The sequence below is a fragment of the Euprymna scolopes genome, chromosome 2, assembly GCF_053919585.1.
Source record: "Euprymna scolopes isolate OS-2025 chromosome 2, ASM5391958v1, whole genome shotgun sequence".
Taxonomy (NCBI): domain Eukaryota; kingdom Metazoa; phylum Mollusca; class Cephalopoda; order Sepiida; family Sepiolidae; genus Euprymna; species Euprymna scolopes.
The window spans coordinates 162,109,183-162,132,995 of record NC_136483.1 but is presented as its reverse complement, the minus strand read 5'-3'; the positions used below and the strand labels follow the sequence as shown (position 1 = coordinate 162,132,995).

The 23,813-nt window shown below is 33.0% G+C and overlaps 2 protein-coding genes across 5 annotated transcripts in view; one reads left to right on the top strand and one right to left on the bottom strand.

The window, feature by feature from the left end:
• LOC145298110 (syntaxin-7-like) overlaps positions 1–14,310 on the top strand; it is a 156,438-nt gene extending 142,128 nt beyond the window's left edge. For 3 of the 4 annotated variants that reach the window (XM_080144304.1, XM_080144302.1, XM_080144300.1), the window contains one exon: positions 13,848–14,310. In XM_080144304.1, coding sequence (XP_080000430.1) covers positions 13,848–13,940 — 93 coding nt within the window. In that variant the 3' untranslated portion in view covers positions 13,941–14,310. The remainder of the gene's footprint in view (positions 1–13,847) is intronic. The other variant, XM_080144297.1, reaches the window with a different exon arrangement.
• LOC145298094 (uS5 assembly chaperone PDCD2-like) overlaps positions 1–22,089 on the bottom strand; it is a 50,223-nt gene extending 28,134 nt beyond the window's left edge. Inside the window, exon 1 of the mRNA XM_080144295.1 lies at positions 21,176–22,089. Within this exon, the coding sequence (XP_080000421.1) occupies positions 21,176–21,770 (595 nt within the window). The 5' untranslated portion in view covers positions 21,771–22,089. The remainder of the gene's footprint in view (positions 1–21,175) is intronic.
• Between the last annotated feature and the right edge of the window lie 1,724 nt (positions 22,090–23,813).

Below are 23,813 nucleotides of genomic sequence, written 5' to 3'. Positions count from 1 at the left end.
AAGTCGATAGTTGGAGTTATAACAAATGTCTGTTTTATATTTGTTTGACAGTTTTTCTTACGATAAACTAGATTATGCATCAGTCTTTTATTTTCGACTATTTTTTGTCCATATCCTTTTATATGATATAATTTGACATTCTATCATGAAAATGGGCTCTAATGGGTCGATCCAAGTCCTTTTTCAGCTCTAGATATTGATGATAGCTTAAGATTAGATTGTTGCCAAATTCACCAAAAAGTCCTTAACTTTTTATAAAAATGCCAATTTTGAGGCTTTAGTGTCTTGAAATGTCAAATATGCCGAAAGGTTTTATTTGAATTTTGTAATTTCCAACCTAAAGTCACTTTAAAAATCCAAAGGAGAAGTCTGGCAAAGCACCACAGTTATGTTTTTTTCTCAACAAAATATCGCCCCAAACAAGCTCTAAAAAAGTGCTGCGGTACCACCTAAAATGGTAAAAATAAGGTACTTCCTCTCATTTGCCATCTTTCTAACCATGATTTCTGGATTCCTTGCCCTCAAAACCTTATCTGTGTGAATATTTAGCTCCAGAGCTTTATTCTTTGCAACAAAAATGCAAATTTTGTAAAACGCTGGGGGTCGAAAATTCTACGTCATGAGATAGCAATTTTTGATTTCCAGGGCGAAACCGACTGTGAAAAAAAATATGTTCCTCAAATCCAACTGGGCTGAAATTGCAGATTTCTCTTAGTTTTAACCCAAAGTTTGTATGGTGTAAATATGAAAAAAATCCAAGAGGGGGTGTGTCGGGGCTGGATGAATTGGGCTGGAATAACCCCTTCCTGCTACCTACTTCCCTAACTGTACTGATATGCAGAAGTTTAAATGTAATGTGAACCAACATCTTGTTAATCTTTCTTAGGGATGGTTCTAAATAGTAACCCCTTATGTCAAAGTGGTGAACGCAAATAAAAAAAAACTCTTGTATGACATCTTTTAGAAAAAGATTTGCAAACTGCCTACCACCCTTTCTCCCAAACCCATCCTTATCACTTCTTCCCATGATTTTCTTGGTCCAACCCTGTGAACTGATCCTTCTACTGCAACTGTTCTACATCTACTATTAGTAGTCTTTGGTTCTACGTCTATTTTATGCTTTGGTTAGTAGTACTAACCAAAGAGTCATCCAGTTTTTCAATCCTCCTATACTGTCCAGATTTAACCTTCCTCTAAAGTCATAAGATCTAAGCCTGTCTTTAGACTCATATTACACATCGATTGTATCATTTTCATAACTTTTCTCTTCATGCAACACATATCCTCAACCCTTGGTGATCAGGTTTCACTTCCATACATCATCACATATGTACAAAATCTAATTCCTGTGTGTGTGGGGGGGGGGGGGTTGGAAAGGAGGGGGTAAACAATATTTTTAATTTCATTACATACTACTTCACAGGGGCTCTTTATGCTAAATCTAATGCAATTTTACTTGGTAGTTTTGGAACTACTAAGTAGTTATAATTAGATTAAATGGTCAAAATAAACCATCTATGATGACACACCTGAAACCTTAAGGACTCTTTATGCTAAATAAAGAGCAATTCTGACATACTTTTGAAGGCACAAAGTGTTTACTATTAATTATCTTATCACCTGGACTTGGCATTTGAAAAGTTTACCATACCAAATTTGGTAGAATTCTCGATAGTTTTGGCATTTAAAGATTTGTTTTCAATATTAATAGTGTTTAAATTTTAACGATCACCCCTTTGAAATACCAAGTGTTTCAAAACAAGAAGGCTTCATACCAAATAAGATGTTATTCTATGAAATAGCTTTGGAGCCTATGAGTGACTTTCAGAGGTAACAATGGTCAATTATAATATACAGCAGCAAAAATATGTACAGAGAATGCATATATATCTGCCAGCATTAAATTATTAATCGTCACAAGCAGACATTGCCAAGGAGTATTTGTACATATATTATAATATTCTTACTTTGTAGCTGTTTTTTCTAAAACTCTTAAACGTATAAATAATTAGACAATAATTACTGAAATTTCATTGGATATTTTTCATATTAAGTTTGTTTAAACAGTATTGAAGTAAGGGTAAAAATAACACCAGCTGTATTTTATAAATACAGCAGAGGCTAATAATATCCAAACTTTCAGTGTTGTTTAAAAATGAGAATTGTATCTAATGTAAAAAATTAAAAAAAAAAAAATAAAAGGAGAAAAATAATGCAAATGTAATGAAATTGCTTACTACTATAATTTAAACTGATGCAACAATTTTTTTTATATTCAAATAAAAATTTAAATGATTTTTTTTTTTTTTTTTTACACAGTGATCACCACTTATCAAGGCCCGGAAGCCACTCAGGGATAAGGGTTATTGCAAGTACAGTACGTTAGTGAGGAGATTTGCTGAAATGTTTACTTAAGGGGGCGGTTCATTAGGAATTTGTTAACATTGGACTTGAAGACATCCAAGTTGTAGTCTGGAGGGAAGCAGGCAGACGGCAATACTCATTCCCTTGTTTTAGATTTCAATGTTCAGCTAAACTTTTTTTCCTTTTATTTGAATGATCACCCCCTTTGAAATACCAAGGGTTTCAAAACACCAGGCCAGATTGAGCAATTATTGAAATAAAATGTAGCAATTTACATTATTTTGCTAACAACTACAAAAAATAACAAATGAAAATTGGCTTGTGAGAAACAAATTTTGATTTGTTAGCCAAAGACTGTTTGGGTTTGACTAAAAAAAAAAAACAACAACAACTTTTTCTTCAGAAAAGAAAAAATGTAATATAAGGCAACAGACATACAGAATATAATGAAATAAAATAGATCCTAGTAAGACAGGCAAAACACATAAAATAAGTAAAAAGACACATCCGATACAAAAATAAAAATACCTTCATAGGAGGAGGAAAGGATCATAGTAGGGGTCAAAGTTAAAGATATTAACCGCTTTTTGTTTTTGCTCAACATACTCCTCCGGGCAATGCCGGGCTGAAATGCTAGTATATATATATATATATATATATATATATATATATATATATATATATAAAAGAAGCAGATGACAACTGATTATTCTAAGTGAATTTAATTAGAAAAGTTTTGTTTAAAAAAAGTTAAACAAAACTTGAAGAAAAATGTGAAAAAATTAAGTTCAAAATTAATATTTAAAATTCTTATATCTGTATTTGAGAGTTAAAAAAAAAAAAAAAAAAAGCAGCAATAGAATTTCACAAGTAATAATTTATGAGCCCAAAACTATTGGGAAGAATTGTCAAAATTAAATTCAAATTACAATTTCCTCTAGTACAGCTTCTGGACTGAACAAAAACTGAACTGTTTTTTCTTTTTTAAAAACTCAGTTCAAAATGTATATCAGTACATAAAATTATATCATTATTTCTTTTTAGGAATTTTTGAAATGAGTATTGATGATCTGTATTTGGATTATTCAAAATACTGTTCTCCTCTCCGGTGTTATCCCCACAAAGTTTCTGCTGATAAAACTAACATTCAGTTTTGTAGATCCCCACCCCCATGTTCAATAAGATGGTCCAAAACGTTGTGAAAATATAACATTCAAGATAAGAACGGTTCTCCAAGAATTGCAAATGTTCATGACATTTGCAATTCTCCCATAATATTCATCATTCAAGTGACAACCTATCTATTTCATTAACCCTAATCCTCAAATGGCTTTTGACCTTAATAAGTAGAAACTTATGAGTAGGGCTATGACAATATTTTTTTCATTGTTTTGACTCTCGAGTATATATCCGAGACAGTTAATCAACCGAGAACCACATCACTCTATATAAAAGCATATAAGATATCAAGAGATACACACTTGAGAGTCAAAACAATGAAAAGAATATGCTGTTGTCCTAGCTCTACTCATGAGCAAGAAAATTACTGAAGAGATGATAGAGCGAAATCATGTACGTCATTGAACTCTAGAATCTGTTCCATTCGAAATTCTGCACAGGTTCCTGTGTTGGATATAAATACTCCAGAGTCCAAGATACACCTGAAAAAGGTCGAAGGTTTCATCAGTTGAAATATTGTGAGAATAACACCTGAAATGAGAACAGTAGTTTGAATAATCCAAACTACGGTGCTTAATTTTAGCCCACTCTCCTTTCTCCAGGAGATGGGCTAAAAATCGTCCTGATGACTTGTACTGCATAAGTGTCTAAAAGATTATAACCCCAGTCTAGGGCAGGTATATTAACTAGTGAATAACTTTCCTTTTACTTTTGTTAATGTAAAAAGGAAAGACTAAGTATATTCTTTAAATGATGTGACCTATTAACAAAAAAAAATCTAGAGGGAAAATATATTAAATAGTATTTCATTACCATTTTCAACACCAGTCATTACCTCGACAAACACTCGCTTCCTGTGTTCTGCTTTTCCTAGAAATTGCATCCGCCATTTTATTTATTTATTTATTTTTTTAAATCCCATCTCCATATAATTACTTCCATTAATTTTCCGTCATCTCTTTCCTGTCTGCCTTTCTTGCAATTCTCACTAACTTGGATTAAGTAGGCCCATATGACTTTTAGAATGCATACATCTAAATTCAGACAAAAAGGCAAGGAATCAGGCTCTGAGAAAGGGCTGGCAGAGATTAGTTTCATGAACCCCCACACCAACCCATCCCTATTAAAAATGAGAGCAAGAAAGGTAGTTTTTTTTTTAAGAATTTGCAAAAGTGTTTGATTAATTTTTTTTTTTTTTTTTTTACTTGGAGTCATCATTTACCAAGGCTAAAAGCCACTTGAGAGAAAGGATTAAATTAGATTCTTGGATTGAAATTGAATGATGAGATTTAGCTCCCTCCCATAGCAAGCAAGATGTGACAAAGTTGGGAAGGTGGAATTCAAAAAGCCAGCATCCAAGAAAAAAAGCACTTTGGCCATCAGTGTTACCCAGTAGGGGCACCTGAGGCGATTAGCAATAAACTAACCCCTGCTCAAAGAGTAAAAAGGCAAAGCCTGAGAGGTTAAACCACTGCACATGACCACACCTTTGTCAACAGAGTACAATCCACCAATAGCTGAGGTCCTTGTGTCTGGGGCGGGTGATTGTTTAATGATGAAAGGATTAACAAAATTTGATTACATATGAAGACTGTATATGGCTAGTATTTGTTAACATTGAACTTGAATAGAACCATATTGTAGCCTGCAAAGAATCAGCTTCACGGCAGTATGTTCCACCAATAGGAAAAAGGTCATTAGACTAACAGCTGAAAGATGACATATTAGAGGATTAAAAATGAGGAATAGAATGGACAAAATTTTATTGCTTATGAAGACGATTTATGATGGGTATTTGTTGACATTGAATCATAGCATGTAGGTAAGCATTTATGTGGTAATGTGTTCCACTGATACCAAGTTCTTGAAAAGAAACTTTTCGTGGAAATTCTGCTTGATAGTAAGTACATGGGAGAAGAAAGGAAAATTCTTCACAGTTGTAGTGATAAAATGTGTTCTTGCTGTGAATGACAAGAAGGGCGATGGCACAAATTGATTTTTTTTTTTTTACCATGTCACCACTTGTAAAGGTTCAGGAGCCACTCAAGGATAAGGGTTAAAAAAAAACAAAAAAAAAACTGGTAACTGAATAATAAACAATAAACTAGTATTTGTTTACGTTAGATTTGAAAACGACTATGTTGTAGCTAGTTGGGTAGCAGTCTTCTGGTATTTTGTTCCACAGACGGTATGTTCTAGGAAAGAAACTTTGTTCATGGAAGTTCTGTTTGGTTTTTAGTACAGGGAGAGGGAGAGAGAGAGAGAGAAAGAAGAGGGGGGATTTTTTTTTGCAGTGGTTGTAACTGGGCAAGTTCTTGCTGTGAATGAAATGAAAATAACGATAAAGTATAGAAATGCTTCTGAGATAGGGGCCGTACCTCATAAAACGGATAAGTCCCTCCTCCCAAGCTTTTAATCAAATTTCAGCATTTTTTTTTATAACTGTTAGCAGAAAAAAAACAAAAAAAAAAAAAACAAATAAAACAAATGAAAATGAAAAATATGAAACAAACAAGTATTAAGTTACTTAAAAATGTAGACTACCTGAAAAACATTTGTTTTAAAGTATTTTTATTTCAATTTAGTCATCCAATAAAAATATGGATTCCAGCATATTTTTTCAAGCTCATTGACTGAAAATTTTACTTCATTTTCAGCCAATCTATTATATTTTTTTATTTATTATCTGTATTTTAGTTTTAATTTTCGAAGAAAAAAAAAATATGCCATATTCACTTTTGTTTTTATAGGCAATGATGACAAGTTTACAGTGTTTGAGAAATTGATTGGCAATTATCTCTTATCTCCAACTTTGTTTCCTGGACAACCTGACCGGATGACTAGTCTTGTCACACCAATAACAATGTGCACAAGTGGCCTGTCCCCGTCCGCATAAAGTCTCGTCACACTGATCCACAAAAATTTTTTTTTAGATATATTCAAAATATATAATTTGGCTCTGGGGGATAGAGAGAACTACCGATCAAAATATAATTTGGCTCTGGGAGATAGCGTTATCAATTGAAAATAAATTTCTGCATTGGAAGAGCTACTGATGAATATAAAATTTTGCTTTGAGGTAGCTATTAAGAGTGACCATCACATAACCTTAAACTTTGGTATAATTGCTATCTGTCAGTTAACAAAACTGAAATTCAAATTATCAATAATCTTTTATTAAAATACAAGATTTGATTACAACCTCTGTTCTTCTATGGTACAGACTATGATCAGGGTTATAACAGTAGAATATTCTTATTGTTTTGATTCTCGAGTATATATCTGATACAGTTAATCAAACGATAACCACATGACTATATAAAAACATAAGATTAACTGATATATACTCGAGAGTCAAAATAATGAAAAGAATATTCTCTTGTCATAGCCCTAGTTATGATTACCATGAAATTAATAGAGTTTTATTCTATCAAGTAGACCATCTAATCGATTAAAATATTACAGGTAAACTGCAGCATTCATTTTTTTTTTTTTTTCAACCTTTCGTTACCATCAAACAACCGAAGGAAACGCTGTTCTTTTTCTTCAAGGATTAAAAAAAAAAAAAAAAAAAAAAAAAAAAATTCAATCTAATATTGTAGTGATGGTGTCCAGGATTAAAAATCTGTTTCCTCAATCAGCCACTTTTGGTAGACAGTCTTGTAACTCCCCACCCCCCTTTTTTAAATTTCTTTTTTTATTTGGCTTTTAAATGACTTACTTTTTGGCTAGCTTGTTTGGAGTCCAGGAGATTTAATGCTGATGGTGGTGTCTCCTTTAACCTTGTTTTGCTTTGAAAGCATCATACCTTCCCCACTATTATGATCAGTTACCTAAAATCATTAATGACTGGCGTGCTAACTTCTAATGAACAAGAAATAAAACAATAAGCTTCAACGTAAATTTTCACAAAGCACTCTTGCTGTGCTGGATATGTCATAGATGCTTTAAAATAATCGTTTGCTTTTACGACATATCAACCGTCGTTGCATCACTATGTTGAAATCATGCTTGAATAGGATTGAATTGTAGGAATAGAATTTTTTATCAACCAGCATTGTAACTTATATATTGGCCCCTTGAAGGGCTTACATTTTGGCTAAACTGTTTGGAGTCCAGGAGTGTTGGATATTGGTGAGAGTTTCTTTCAGACTTGGTTTGCCTCAAAAGTGATTTCTACCTTTCTCTCCCTTATTAGGATTAGCTGCTTACATCAAGTGGTTTCATGCCTTGTCTGAAGCAATTTCTATATATATATATATTTTTTTTTTTTTAATACACGAAGGTAGACACTTATTAGCTCCAAATATATTTTCACAAAGCACCCTTGGTGTGCTGGATATGTCATAGATGCTTTACAATAGTGGTTTGTTTTTGCAGCATATCAACCATTGTTGTGCCAGTGTATGTCAAATCTGTACATATACTTTTTACATACGATTGAATTGAACCTTGTAACCCCTTCCTTCCCTATTGAACTCTTGAAGCGCTTTACATTTTGGCAAGCCTGTTTAAAGTCCAGGGGATTGAACACTTATTTTGTTAATTTTGTTTCAAGCTTGTTTTATCTCAAAGTGATTCTACATTCCTTTACCTTTTTATTTGGATTAGCTTATTATAAGTGACTTCATGTCTTGTCTGGAGTAATTTACTTTTTTTTTATATGCATACAGATTGAAAGCCTACTCAAATAGCAAGCATTTCTTGTAGTAGCCACTACTAAAAAAAAAAAAAAAAAAAAAAAAAAAAAAAAAAGGGACCAGTTAAAATCGGCACATTTCAATTTCAAGCGAAAACATGCAGACACCATTTTAAAAAGAAATTACCGAACAATTGAGAAAGTTATTTTAATTCATTAAGTGGCAGAGGCAAAACACAGGTAGGCGTCAGATAATCAGGTTAATTACTGTTGTGTGGCATAATCAAGAAAGAAAAGGTTGTGCGTTGGAATAGAGACCGCAGAGTTTGGAAATCTAAAAATTCCGTAAATTAATAAATATAAATAAATCAGATTATCAGTAGAACATATCGAAGAAAAGATTTTTTTAAAAATTAATTTTCATTCACCATGGGGCATTTTCACTTTGTTCTCATACCCAGTTTCATAGTGTTGAGGAGAAAAGGAGGAAGACAAGAAACACACACACACATATAATCCCTAAAACCTTTGGCCTTGATGGCAGGGAGACTGAAACTTGCTATTATGGTTTCAAATGATCTGAAATAACAGCAAGGGGAGACTAGATTCCAAATATTTCTCATGTTATATCTCCCTTCTTTTGGAAATAGGGTACGGTTATGAATATCTCCAGTATCAAATAATCCTTATCCATTGTGAAATTTACTTTACGTATGAAAACCAAAGGGGGGGGGGAGATATAACATAAGAAATATTTGGAATCAAGTCTCCCCTCATTTGAAACTATAGCAGCAAGTTTTAGTTTCCCCTCTATCAAGGCCAGAGGCTTTGGGGGAAATATCAGATATTTTGTAATTTATATGCAAAACTAGGAAAACAAAGGGCTATGATGGAAACATTGGTAAATGTGCAGTATCTTTCCACCCTCCAAAAAATCCTTTAAAATTACCACTATTATAGGTTTTTGAGATTACCGAAAACAAAAATGTTTAAAATTCTAGGAAATGAGTAGTTTCCAAGATATGAAGAAATCAGTTTCAAAAAGCGGGGGACCACTTTTCTATATTAATTTAACATAAAATGAACAGGAAGAAAAAAGATGTAAGCATGATACAAAATAACACACCCTATCATATTAATATATAGATACTAGCAAGCCACCCGGCATTGTCCAGTCATAAAATATGCATAAATATTTTAATTCATACAGAAATTTAGACATGTGCATGCAAGTATTGTTTTTTTTCTAAACAGTTCACTACTCGAGCCAAGATTAAAACCAAAACTTAAAGACAGTAAGTCAAGTAAGATAACCATTAGACCAGCATGACGTGTTTTCAAACTGACTTATTCTTAACATAAGTAATCCGTCATGTGAACAATTCATGCATGCACATTCGTGAGACAGTTAACAAATAAAAATTCAACAACCTCCATGTACCAGTTTTCAATTTTGACCTTTTAGCAACCTTTTTTGCTGGATGAAAACAGATTAAAGTTTTCCACATGTCTGAATCCTCTATATATCAAAAATTTGTCAAGTATGTAGGTTGAGAAGTTTCCTCACACATTCTCACTTTTATAGATATATGGATAGATACAGGGTGGAATGATCAAATTATCACCCTAGAAAATACATGATTCCATTTGATGGATAACAGGGACGTGCCCAGCATGATAAAAACAAAGTTTCCGGTCACGGTTATGATCTTTTATGGATTTTAAGTGAGGGCCACATCATGCAACCTCATATCTTCGAGGTTGGCTTACAAGTCAACACCGAAGTGTACCTTAGAGTTTCATACGTGTACTATCAATAAAAGTGCCCATACAAAAGTCTGGAAACTTCTTGAACTTAAAAAAAAAAAAAAAAAAAAAAAAAAAAAAAAGTCTCTCAGGGTCAATACTGTTAAAACAAAAATAACTTTAAAGATAATAGTGCTTCTTTGGTATTAGGACGAAAATCGAAATCAGCAAAATTGAAATTCCATTGAAAACCAATTCTAAATTTTATGTCAATTTCAACTAAAAGCAAGGTCGTCTACTGAATTGTCATGTTGCAATTCAGTAACATTACTGCAATTTTACATAAAACATTGAGATGACATTTTGTTTAAAATCCAACGTAAACAAGGGAAGTAACTCAGTTTGGAATTGTTTATTATTTAAGTATAATTTAGAAATTCTTTGAAAACTATTTTCATTAATCTTCTATTTTATCATTTTTCATAATTTTCGCATATTTTACTAATTTCAGCATGATAATTCAGTAGATGCCATTGATTTTAATTGAAACTTAATATTTTAGGCACCGCCAAAACTGGGAGGGGGGGGCAGGTCAGTACTTTTTGATGGACCGTCTTTTTAAAAATCTACCAAAAATCAGGTAATTATCCGATCAATACGAAATTTTCAGCGATTATTAGGAGAAGAATGAACTTTATAACAGTGTACTTATTTTTCATAAACGATATTTATATATATATATTTTTTTGCTTACAAAACCCCCCCCTTGTTTTGAAGTGGGAACAAATATGCTTAAAATAATCATCTGAAACTGAACAAAACATATTGTGTTGTTGTAAGGGACAGAATCATAGATTAAAAAAAAAAAAAAAAAAAAAAAGAACTTGTTTGCATACCTTATTTTAACGTCTGAATATCAGAACTTCAATTGTGTTTAATTATCCCGCTTTTGAGTTTTGAAGTGTGAAATTCGGTGAATATGTTAAGTAAAATAATTAATTTAAGTTAAGCAAAACAAAAAAAAAAATTTTTTTAATATTTATACGAAAAAAGCCATTTTAAAATTTTTGATAAATAAATTAACAATTTTTTTTAGCGAGCCGAATAATGCATGACTATTATTAAACAGGGCATGCTTTGAATAATCGATACAAAAAAAAAAAAATTCGATAAATATTGTGCCCTTTGTGTTAAAAATAGCATTTTTTTTCGATCCTGTTTGAAAATGTTTGCCGCCTTTCGACTACGGTGGACCAAACGCGCTGAAATAATTTTTTTTTTATTCTGCTTTAAATTGCCCCCCCCCCCATTTTGGGGAGCCTGGCCCCCACACACATATACATTAAAAACCAAACTCATACAAATGGTCACCCATCTGGTACTGGCCAGCCTCAGCTTAATAATACATTGAAATTTTCATCACTGAAAAATAAGTTTTTTTGGCCTGTTTGGTCTTCCATAGTTTTCTCCTTATCAAACGCAAACAGAGTCGATCTAGACTCTACATCGACGTGAAATATCTGGTTACCTATATGAATAAGTGGAATTATTTGAAATTCAGATACTTATAATATTTTTGCATATTCTCTTAGAAAATCATCCTAAATCTTAGTTAGACAATAAATAAATAAATTATTTCAAAAGCCTTTTTTTTTAAATATATAAGTACGTTTTTTGTGCAAGACAAAAAATGTCAATTGTTAACTTTTTGGGAAAATTTAACATTTAAAATTTAATTAAAAATAGTAGAAAAAGTTTTACATTATTCTGTTTTCTATATGATAAAATTCAGGGTTTTATCTTTCTGGAAAAAAAAAAGTTACTCAGAAATAATAAATGTAATTTAGTTTTAAAAAACAACAACAACTTGATTTTGCGGCCATTTTTTGCGGTGCCTATAATATTTCAATTTGTATTCCGAAAAAAAAAAAAAAAAAAAAAAAAAACAGAAGCGCCATAGTAACATGTAAACGACGAAATGAAATGTCATCTGAAAAAAGTCGCATTATAAACTCGCCCTAATGTTAAGAATAGGTTTCTAAATAATGTTATTAGGTGGCCTTTATTAACTATTCTGTACCTTCACTGACATTTTTATAAACAAGTCAAGGAAGAGGCTAGCCAAGGAAGAACGATAACTCCAGTTAGAGAGTTGTAGACAAGATTATAAACTAGCTACTTGTTCTTGACTTGTTTATAAAAATGATGACTATTGGGTAGAAATTACTTTACACTGGCAAATTTAAAGTAAATAACTGCATCAAATCTTGGATGCTATTATCATATCAGTTCAACCACTTTGGAAACATTGTACACCATTTTTGTTACCCCCCCCCCCAAAAAAAAACAACAAAACTTTGACCTTTCAAAACGCATGCTTTTTAACTTTCTAGACTTTTTTTTCTTACACCTAGTACAAATACCAGGCTCTAAATATTGACCAAAATATATGTAAATAAAAATCAATCAACATCGCAGACATTTGGCCACAAAACAAGTTTGGTTGTTAATCATAGTTGATTGTGCTACCTTCTAGATAAATATGGCAGACTTTGACCAAAAAAATCCAGTTCAGCCAGGGTATCAGGAACCCCCCCCACCCTCCACTTTCGACTGCATAGCCAGTCATCAAGCCCAGAGAGTAAAAGAAAACACCAGCACTCGTAAATCAAACTGCCTCTTTAGGGCCAACATCTTCTTCTTCTTCTATTATATAAAAGCCAAAATGTGTGTGTGTGTGTGCGCTTTTCCGCGATGTCTGCAAAAGGCTTCTTTCGAAAAAGCGCTCGCTCGCTTCGCAACTTCTTAAAACTGTTTATATCATCCAGAAATTGTAATATCTCAGAGTTACCCGCGGACCTCGCCTGTCTATTTAATTTTATTCACTTTCAAACCTTAATTATTCCACATTTCCCCGCATCGGCACGCGTTACATTCGCTTTTCGACGGGCGAGCGGGTTTTTCAATTGACCTCATTAAAAACTGTCTCGCACAAAATCGCCGTCACGTCAATTAAAAACGAGCACCTGTTTGGTTTTTTTTTCACACTATTTTCCAACTGCGCGTCGGAAAAGCTCCCTTTTTTTTTTCACACACACCCAAAAACACCCGGGTACCCCTCGCTAGTCTATATATATAAAAGGCAAAATGTGTGTGACCATTTCGTGTATGTCTTCAAAAGGCTTTTCTTGCACACGCTCCCGGGGTCGTTACTATCGCTTAAAACTGTGTATATAGGTCCTATATAATAATATCTACGAATTAGGAAAGCGCGTAGCGTATAGATTTATTTACGTCGATTTTTACAAAATTATTGCTATTTTGGCTTCTCGCGTGTTGATTGGGCTTTTTAGTATAAATAAAGTGAAACTAAACTCAAACGGACGTGTTCGCGGCATTGCGCCGGGAAAAACGTCCAGAAGCAATCAGCTTTGATCAATCTTGTATATCAGACAGTCAAATTTCGATAAACAAACTCAGACGCTGCGTGACTTCTATTTGACCTTCTTAATTAGGTCAAATGGAAGCAGCAAAGTTAACTTTTATCACGCACGCCTGTTTTTATAGTTATAGTTAGATAAATAAATTCAAACACGTCTACGCTGTATGTCGCGGTGGCCCAATGGTAACATCGCAAGGTTTTTTTTTCACACATTAATTTCCAACTCAAGGGTACGGGTTCGATTCTCATACTCACCTACCAAAACATTTTTTTATTATTATTTAACCCCCCCCCCCCCCCCCCGGAGTTTTGATTTACCTCAATACACCCAGGCATTACATTAGTACAAACTAAAATGTGATTTCACAACCTGCTGCCTGCTTCATCCATCTGACTTCAGCTCTCTTCTCTGGTTTCTACTCTCAAACTCCTGCAGTTCCAGCTCCTTCTCCCACTGTTATGCTACTCTGATTTCAGGGGCTCCTTCCAGCAGCAGTGGCTCCAGGCATCCTGTTCCAGTACCCATCAACATCCGGCACCCTATTTAGTGCCTGTCAAAGTGACCGTTAATACTCAGCTCTAGGATACAGCTAATTTCTGCAACCACTCTTCCCACCAATCCAGCCCTTTACCATGTCCATATGGACCAGACTTATCCAAGACATCTCATCACACATCAGGGTGAGGAGATGTCTAGCCATTGAGGACATTAATCTTTGTGTGATATTGCTCCATACTGTCCAGGATCCGGTTTCTATATTTCCTATCTTCTCAGCTATCCAATTTCTTGCATTCCCATCTCTCCAGACTCCATTGCTGTTCAGGTACAACATTTCCTATTCTCCAATCTTCCTGCTTCCAGAATTATTGATCGATTTCCTCGAGTACTTCTACATTTTCTTGTATTTAAGGTGAAATAAATGTTTCTTTTACAACTGTTCATCTGCGTTTGTCCTCTCTTTATTTGCATTTTACCCGTGCCTTTTTAGTTGTATAACCGATCAAACACCAACACCTCAATGTATCAATAATCTGCAACAGGGCTATGCCATTCCTGATCATTGTTTTGCATCATTATTTTAGATTAAAAAAAAGAAGAAAAAAAAAAAGTGATTTCACAGTAATTCCTTATTTCATCAGAAATAATTTCCGTAACTTAAATAGGAATTTACCAATTTAAAAAAATTTAACGGTCAAAACAAAATTTTTTTTATTGTCACCCGGATTTAGGGTTAGTGGTAGGATTAAGGAACAGCATGCTTTTTTTTGTTGTATTACTTGAATTCTTTAAACTGTTTTCATCTTCAGTGTCATTTTCACAATGTTTTGCTCGATGTAACCTCCGACCTTCTTCAGGTGTATCTTGAACTTGGGAATGTGTACAAAATTTCTAAAATAATCCAGAAGTAGTATGTTCTTGTTCCATCAGCCATGGTTGGATAGAAGTCCTAATTAATTCGCAATTGTATTTTCGGTTGCACTCACCTTCAAAAGAAGGTCACTTTTACAACTGAATTTTTTCAATTATTTTAACCATAAGTCCTCATGCAAGGACCAATAGCGCAGTGAAAATTTTGTGCAGATCCAGTGTGAAAATGACACTCAAGATGAGAATAGTCCAAAGATTTTATTTTTAAAATCAGAAAATTAATGAGTATTTGAGAAGTGACTGATGAGCCAGTCATTGGCACATGTATGGAAGCAGTACCCCCTTCTGTATTTTTTTTTTTTTTTTAATTTATTTATTTATTTTTTTTTTATTTTTTCAGCAAATTATCGAATGGATTAAAAAAAAAAAAAAAAAAAAAAGTCAATATCTAATTATTTTATATTTTTTAAATTAAAGCCAAATTCATGAAATTTGGCCTAAAAATGCTGAGTGGTTCTAAAATGGATGATTGGTTTACTAAAATGTTGCATTAGAAACTCAGCACCCCTACAAATATTTAAATACGGACTTAAGAGGGAGGGCGGACGTTTAGAAAATTAACCACCATCTTTAAATTCCACAATTCACACACACCGCACCTTTTTCACGTATTACAAACTTAACTTCCAGATTAAAAAAAAAAAAAAAAAAAATTTGTGACTTATCGGGGGGTCAGTTTTCAATTATAACGTACTTTGTGACTATCACCGAGAAAAATATAATGGTATCATTTTTCTATATAAATTTAACGAAAGATGAGCATCCACTTTTTAGGCACCTAGTAATTTTGTTTTTTTCCTGAAAGCCATGTTAAGTTTTTACTTTCCACCTTAATCACCTTTAACATAACGACTTCTAGGGGTTTTGGGGTATGCTAAAAACAAATATTGCATTTAAATTTGCCACAAATAAGTAATTTCCCAGATATTAGGACATATAATTCTTTAGCAGTGATGGCCATTTCTGTACGACGCGCAAGCATCAAAAATGTGCACACGCTTGCACGTACAGACATGGACACCACTGATAAAGAATTACATTGCTTAATGTTCGGAAAACTACTTGTTTGCAGCAAAAATATGCACGCACTTGCGTGAATAGAAATGGTTACCACCACTGATAACATAATTACATGTATGTATACATTTGTTTGTTTTTGTTCTTCAATGTCCTTGAAAGATGAAAGCAGAAAGAAAAAAAAAAAAAAAAAAACGTCCAGAAACTGGGTGCTCATTTTAAGTTACATTTATATAGAAAAGTCATCACCCACTTTCTGAAAAAATAATTTCTTCATATCGTGAAAACTTTCTGTGATGGAAACTGTTAGGAGATTCATTATTAGCACAACGAAATCTACAAAAATGAATTTTTGTCTTCTAGGGCAAGACAGGCCTTAAAGGAAAATTTTACCATTTTAATTTATTAGAAATTCTTAATTTATTAAAATAAACTTTCTTCACTTGTTACGCATGGAACTCTCCAAAAGTGAAAACAAAACAATATCGTTTATTTGCAGATTTTTTTTTTTTTTTTTTTTTTTTTACATAGGCATAACCACTTATCAAACCCCAGAGACTACTCAAGGATAAGGGTTAAGAGTGTACAGTAGTCAATTGGACAATAACGTAATCGTTAGTAATGGAAATTCGGTAAATTTGTTAACTTAAGTGGAACAGCTCATCAAGAACTTGTTTACGTTGGACTTGAAGACAACCATATTGTAGTCAGCTGGAAAGCAGGAAAATGGAAGACAATTCCACAGGCGTGCAGTTCTAAGAAATAAGCTTTGTTCATGGAATCTACGTTTAGGTTTATGCACAGATAAAGAGTAGAGGGGAATTATTGATAATGTTTTCAGCTAGACGAGTGTTTCTTGTGAAAGTTTGGTGAGGGGGGGAGGGACCATAGATTGAAGCTCAGTCGAACACTTACCATGAAAATAACGATAAAGCAGAGACAGGTTCGCAACATCTCTTCTGTGAGAGGTTGCAGGGAAGAGAAAAGGACATCTACGAGGCAACGAAGTCTATTTTGAACTCTATCAAGGCAGGACAAGTTCTTTCTAGCAGCTCTTGCCCAGATGTGGCAACAGTACTCCATCCTTGGACATACCTGGCTCTTATATACACAAAGAATTGCATCAGCAGTGACATATCTACTGGATCGATAGAAGGATCCGACCATTTTTCCAGCGGCCTTGGCAACAGATTTGATGTAAGTGTTCCATTTAAGATCAGGAGTAAAGGTCAAGCCCAGAAGCTTGTCAAAACTTGAGGCCTCCAAGACAAGAGCCATTCATTTCAATTCATGCCAGATGTGGATCAGAACGTTGGTGATGTAAACATAGAAGCTTGGTTTTAGATGCATTAAAAGTAACCAGCCACTCCTTTCCCAATTGTACCACGTGCTCAAGATCAGAGGAGAGAGAATCGGAGAGAACTTGGTCATTTATGGTCATAGATGTGCTACCGTAGTGTCATCAGCATAAATGTCTACGAATGATGTAAGGATGTGAAGTAAGTACATTTTTTGCAAGTTATAACATTTAACCGTTATATTTTTATTTAATGTAAAAAAAAAAAAAAAAAAAAAAAAAAAAAAAACTGATGTTTGATTAAAAAATCATAAGCATTTATTATAAAAAGGTTATTTATATATAAAAATTCAAATAAAGGCCGTTTTAAAACTTCTATTTTTATATTTGCTTAATTTGTCTGACGTCACTTCCCGCCGAATGGCTTTGTAAACAAAGTGCGACTTTTAACGAAAGCCATAACAAATATTACTTTTTGAAATATTTGATTTCTTTTTTAGAAAAATCAATTTTTTTTTTTTTTTTTTTCCAAAGTTTGCTGCGGGCCTCTAGTCGTCTGTTTTTTTTTTCTTTTCCGATTACTCCCCCCCACTTTTTTTTTTCTTCGTTTATTCGGAGTTTCAATCTATGTGAACCATTGAAAACATCTTTTTCTGGGAGTGGACGCATTGCCATCCGGACTTAGTATGGTTATTTAGACTTTTAACTCATTATTCTAAGGGAGGTAACTATTTTACAAAGAATTGTAAGATTTTTTTTCAACTAAGAATAATAAAAACGTAAAAATGCGACGATATTGCAATTTTTCTTAAAACATTCGAGTAAAATAATTTTTCTACTTTAGTAAAATAGAGTTACCTCCTTTACAAAGAGTTAAGATTCCGAAGTGGTAAGACAGGATATGTTTGCGGGCATTTTTTTATTAAAAGGCGGCTGTTTTATAGAAACCAAATAAAATCAAACGATGTTTATTAACATTTAGATTGAAATAGACATACAGGCGTATCCAGTATTGTGGAAGAAATCGTCTTACACCACGGCGCAAAATGAATTCAAATAATTCCAAATAAATTAATATTTGCAAAATAATCCGCAGGAATTTTTAGCAAATTAATTTGCATAGTGGGTTAATTTACCCTGTCATCGCTGCAAAAAAACCTAGTCGAAATAATTTGCAAGCAATTTTGTGAATGAACCATTGAACCAACCACTTCAATTCGGTGCATTCACTGCATTTGTTATTGTGCCTTTTTTTTTTTTTTTAAGAATATTTAAGTTTCCCGATATCTTTTTTTAATTTATTAAATTGATAGGTGGAAGTATAGAATAATTACAAAACCAGGTGCCAATGCACTTACTGATCCGCGCTATTTTTTAATCGTATTTCCAAGTTTAATTAATGTGTTTTTTTTTAAATTCAATTGTAAGGTTAAAGTACAGAATAGGTAGGTGTGTCAGAAACTTTGTGAAAAATATTGAATAATTCGACTCCCTGTCTTTCCAAGCTTATAACTACTACTAAAAAAAAAAAAAAAAAAAAAGTTTTAAACTTCGGACTTTACAGGTAAATTTCCAAAAACTTTTTTTGTTTGTTTTAAATTAGAATATATTTATTGATCTTTTATCTTCAATTTGTGATAAGGTGCAAGTCTATAAATGGTCCACAAGTAATCTTTTTACTACAAAAATCTGAAAAAAAAAAAAATCTTTATAATGTACGTACTTGTCACTGCATGAAAATGTCATATTCCAAAAATTACGTAAATCGATCAAGTTTTTTTTTTTTTTTTTTTTTAAGAAAATCAAATATTATGAGACATTTTATCGAAGAAAAACTTCACACCATCTTGTTTTGGAATGACACTGCTAGCGACACCTATTAGGAATGTTTGGAATATAATATCAGCAAGGGGCAGACAATTGATTTTCCACACTAGAAAAAAAAACTTTGAAAATTAAGATATTTATAAGTTTTTGAGGATGTTGAAAACGAAAACGTTTAAAATTCCAGCAAACGAGTAGTTTCCAAGAAGAATTTTACGTAAATGGAGCACCCACACGTTGACGCTCCTCCAACAAAAATTCGGCAAATGTGTATTTCAGCGGCGTAAATTCAGGTTTTACACTAGTGGTGGCCATAAAGTGGGTGATCATTATACGTTAAATTATTATAAAAAAGTGATTCCCTACTTTCTTTAAACTAACATTTATTCATATCTTGGAAACTACTCGTTTATTTACTTTTTAATGGACATTTCAAAAGGGGGTAGGGCGTGAATTTAAAAAAAAAAAAAAAAAAAAAAAAAAAAAAAAAAAAGTTTGTCTAAATTATATTAGTTTTTTTTTGTAAAGAGCATAAAATTTCACGTGGACTCTGAAAATATTGTAAAAATAGAATCAATAGGAAAATTTTGATTGATTTTTAAACTTAAAAAATTGAAAAATACTGAACTCTTAAAATTCAATTAATTTCATTAGTTAAAAAAAAAAAAAATGGTTTTATTTTAGAAAAAGCGTGAACTCCAACTAGTAGATAAAAATATATTGTTTTTGTAGATTTCGGTGTGCTAAAAAAGAATCTGAAAACCGTATCTGTCGTAAATTAATAGTTTCGGAGATATATTTTTCCAAAGGATTATTTTCTTTATAAAAATGACAGTAAGTCAGTGACTTACTAAGTCACTAAGTCAGTTAGCAATGAAGTAGAACGTTACGAGAAAGTGGACACCCTTCTTACAAGTCATTAAGTTTATTTCCAAATTTTTTGTTAACATGACACAAGTCTGTAATTTGTGATAATCGTCGAAAAATGTAAAACGCGCATTCTTATGGGGTGAGCACTCTCGTACAGGTCCGCTAAGTTTTCTTTTAAAATCTATGGAGGGGGGGGGGAGCTTATTTAGAAATAGTTTTTTTTTTTTTTTTAAATCGGTTCTTTGTTATTGTACCTATTTACAATGCCTCCCCACGGGACAGAGTTAGACACCAGGGTCGTTTTTTAACCTTTGTTATTGTAGTGAAATTAGAAAAATGTAATATTAAATTTCAAAAACCAATGGTACCTACTGAATTGTCATGTCGCAGTATTGGAAATATACAAAAATTACAAAAAAAAAAACAAAAAAAAAAACGATACGGTAAAAAATTTAATTATTTCTATTTACTCATCTCCCCACGAGAGCAGAGTTAGGTACAAAGTAGATTTTTAACGTGAGGAATATCCAGCTCCCAAAAAAGGGGCACTCTGGAGAAGAACAAAAATAAAAAATTGTCTCAGTTCTGAAGGATTTCTCCACTGACGGAGAACAGAAAAGGTGAAAAGTGTAGCAAAAACTATTTTCATTAATAATTTATTTTCTACCTCAACGTTTTTCGTAATTTTTGGAGATGTTCAGGCACTTTGCACAACCGATATTTTCATTTTTTATGTCTTGACTAAACTGTACAAGTACCGATGTGTGACACTACAATGACATGACAATTCAGTATATACCATTGGTTTCGTCACGAAACGAAGATTTCAATATTCCAAAAAGCGCGTAAATTGACCAAGTAGTTTTTGTTTTGTTAATTAATTTAAAAAAAAATAAATAAATAAATAAAAATGAAATAAAAAATTTTATGACTAAGCGAGACGTATTATTTTTTGGTTGATCGGGTTTGTATTACTATACACAGATTCGAAAACGTTGTCAGAAAACAAATATATAACAAATAAATGTTATCGAAGGCAAGATTAGTTACTTTTCTACCTAACTTGATAATTTTTTAGTGTTTTTATTTAATGTAACATGTTTATTCAGCTCGAAAAACATGCCGAGTTTACCGATGTATTTGAAAATTAAAAATGGCACCGGACTCTCTGTGGAACACAGTAAGTTTGGAAAAATGGGTTAAAAATAAAAAGATATACAAAATATTGTTAAAAACTCACTCAATATATGTTGCCGTGACATAGGCTGACATATATACTATTAAAAAATAAAATAAAAAATAAAAATAGCGCGGTAGCAAACGTGCATAAGCACCAAAATAATTTTCTATAATTTTGGTTCTACTAACCTATGTTAAGACCGCTTTTGCAGACTTTCTTGTGTACGAGTTTCCAGTCGAGGGCTTGGTGCTCCTTGCCGCAATAAGTAGCATTCAGGCAACCTCCGCATCTTTTGGGTCCGGCAGAACCACAAACAATACACATACTGTGGTACATGGAAGCACATGGTGCCTCGTCCGATTCCAAATCCAATTCTAAGTCGAGACTATCAGTGCTTTCGTCAACCGGCGGTTCCGAGCTGTAGAAACGGTTGATCCGAGGTAGCTGCGAGCGGAACACGCGGAAATTGCGAGCAGAGTTCGGCTCGTTGCACTCGGGGTTTCGACACACGAAGAGGTAGATGGTCCGGTGAAAACAACGGTCCAAGTGGTTGATTGGTGCATACACCTGAAGCAGAAAGATGCACGGACCCCGACATACCTGGCAGCACAGGTGCTCGGGGGTCGGCAATGGTGAGAGGGAGAGCCAGGCGGGCCAGCCGCCGACCTTGCTAGGGAATAAATGGCTCTTTAACAGTCGCCCGTCGGTTAACTCGAGGAATCCGAGGTTGATGGCATCTTCTTTTGTCTCCTCCTCCTCGATATGTGGCTCGACGCCAGCCATCTTACAGGAAATGGAGCCTACATTTGACGGAAGTTGTTCTCTCTCTCCCTGTGACAATGGAGCCAGCCACAAATTCCCAGCCACTGAACGCACTGACTCAACTTCAGATCCTAAACGACCAATAAATCGATTTGTTTTATGTTGTTTTTGTATTTATATAATCTTTGTTAAATGTAATTTATACTATTATCAGCATATATGTACTGACCTTGTTTTTGTAATATACTTAATTATTTCGTGACAGTTAAGCAGTGTCCCCCCTCCCTGTCTGTCTGTCTGTCTGTTTCTCTCTCTCTTTCTCTCGTGTGTTTAGAAATACTTACGCTGGCACACACTTTCTGGTTCGTTAGTTTCAAATATTCGAACGGAACCACGTGGTAAAATAAATACCATGTGTTCATTTATTTGTTTATTTACATTTTTTTTTATACTCATGCAGAATACGGGCCGTTCTGAAATAACGTTTTATTATTTAAAAAGCCATTCTTAACGCGTGAAAACTATTTTGTACTTTCACCTAACAATTTAACATGCAAAAAATGTTTAAAAATGCGATTAAAAAAAAAAATAACAAGTACCGTTATTTCAATGGCGACCATCTTGAAGCTGAAAAGTTCAATATAATCAAAATATTTCCTCTTGCATATTTTTTTGCGGCTGTCGTTAAGGAAATTGCCCCCCCCCATCTCTAAATTCCACAATTTATACAAACTTAACTTTCAGATTAAAAAAATAAAAAAAAAAAACATTTTTATGACTTTTATTGTCGATGATAAGTTTTAAATGAATATCCCCGTTTAAAACAGGATTTAGGGTAAATTTTTACTTTCTTTCCAACTCGATAATAATTTTAAATGGTTTTCAGAGTTTGTTTTACTGTACAGTGTACACAGATTCGAAAAAGTTGTCACAAAACAAATATAGAAAAAATAAATGTTTATCAAAGGCAAGATAAGTTACTTTTCTGCCTAACTGGATATGTTTTTAGTATTTATATTTAATGTAACATGTTTATTCAGCTCGAAAAACATACAGTGTTTATGTATTGGAAAATTTAAAATGGCGGCCGGCTCTCTTTTTGAGGCGGTAAGTTTGGGAAAATGAGTGAAAATAAAAAAACAGACAAAATACTGTAAGAAACTCGCTCAATATATGTTACCGTGACATAGGCTGACATATATTCAGTGGGTTTTTACAGTATTTTGACTGTTTTTTTATTTTTATTTATAACTCATTTCCCCAAACTTACCTTCTCAGAAAAAGAGTCAGCCGCCATTTAAAATTTTCCAATACATCGGTAAACACTGCATGTTTTTCAAGCTGAATAAACATGTTACATTGAATAAAAATACTAAAAAACATATCCAGTTAGGTAGGAAAGTAACTTATCATGTCTTTAATAACATTTATTTGTTCTATATTTGTTTTGTGAAAACTTTTTCGAATCTATGTGTACAGTAAAATAAACCTGGTTTTCAAGTATGCTGAAAATGAATATCACAGTAATGTCATATTTATGGTCGGAAAAAACTTCTAAAAATATTCGGGTTTGTATTACTGTACACATAGATTCGAAAAAGTTGTCAAAAAACAAATATATAACAAATAAATGTTATCAAAATCAAGATAAGTTACTTTTCTACCAAATTGGATACATTTTTTGTGTTTTTATGCAATGTAACATGTTTATTCAGCTTGAAAAACATGCAGTATTGGAAAATTCAAAATGGCGGCCGACTCTCTCTTTAACACGGTAAGTTTGGGAAAAGTTGTTATAAATAATAAACTAGACAAAATACTATTAAAAAAAACACCGAATATATGTCAGCCTATATCACGGTAACATATATTGAGCGAGTTTCTAACAGTATTTTGTCTAGTTTATTATTTATAACACCTTTTCCCGAACTTACCGTGTTAAAGAGAGAGTCGGGCGCCATTTTGAATTTTCCATTACATCGGTAAACACTGCATGTTTTTCGAGCTGAATAAACACGTTACATTGAATAAAAACACAAAAAATGTATCCAATTTGGTAGAAAA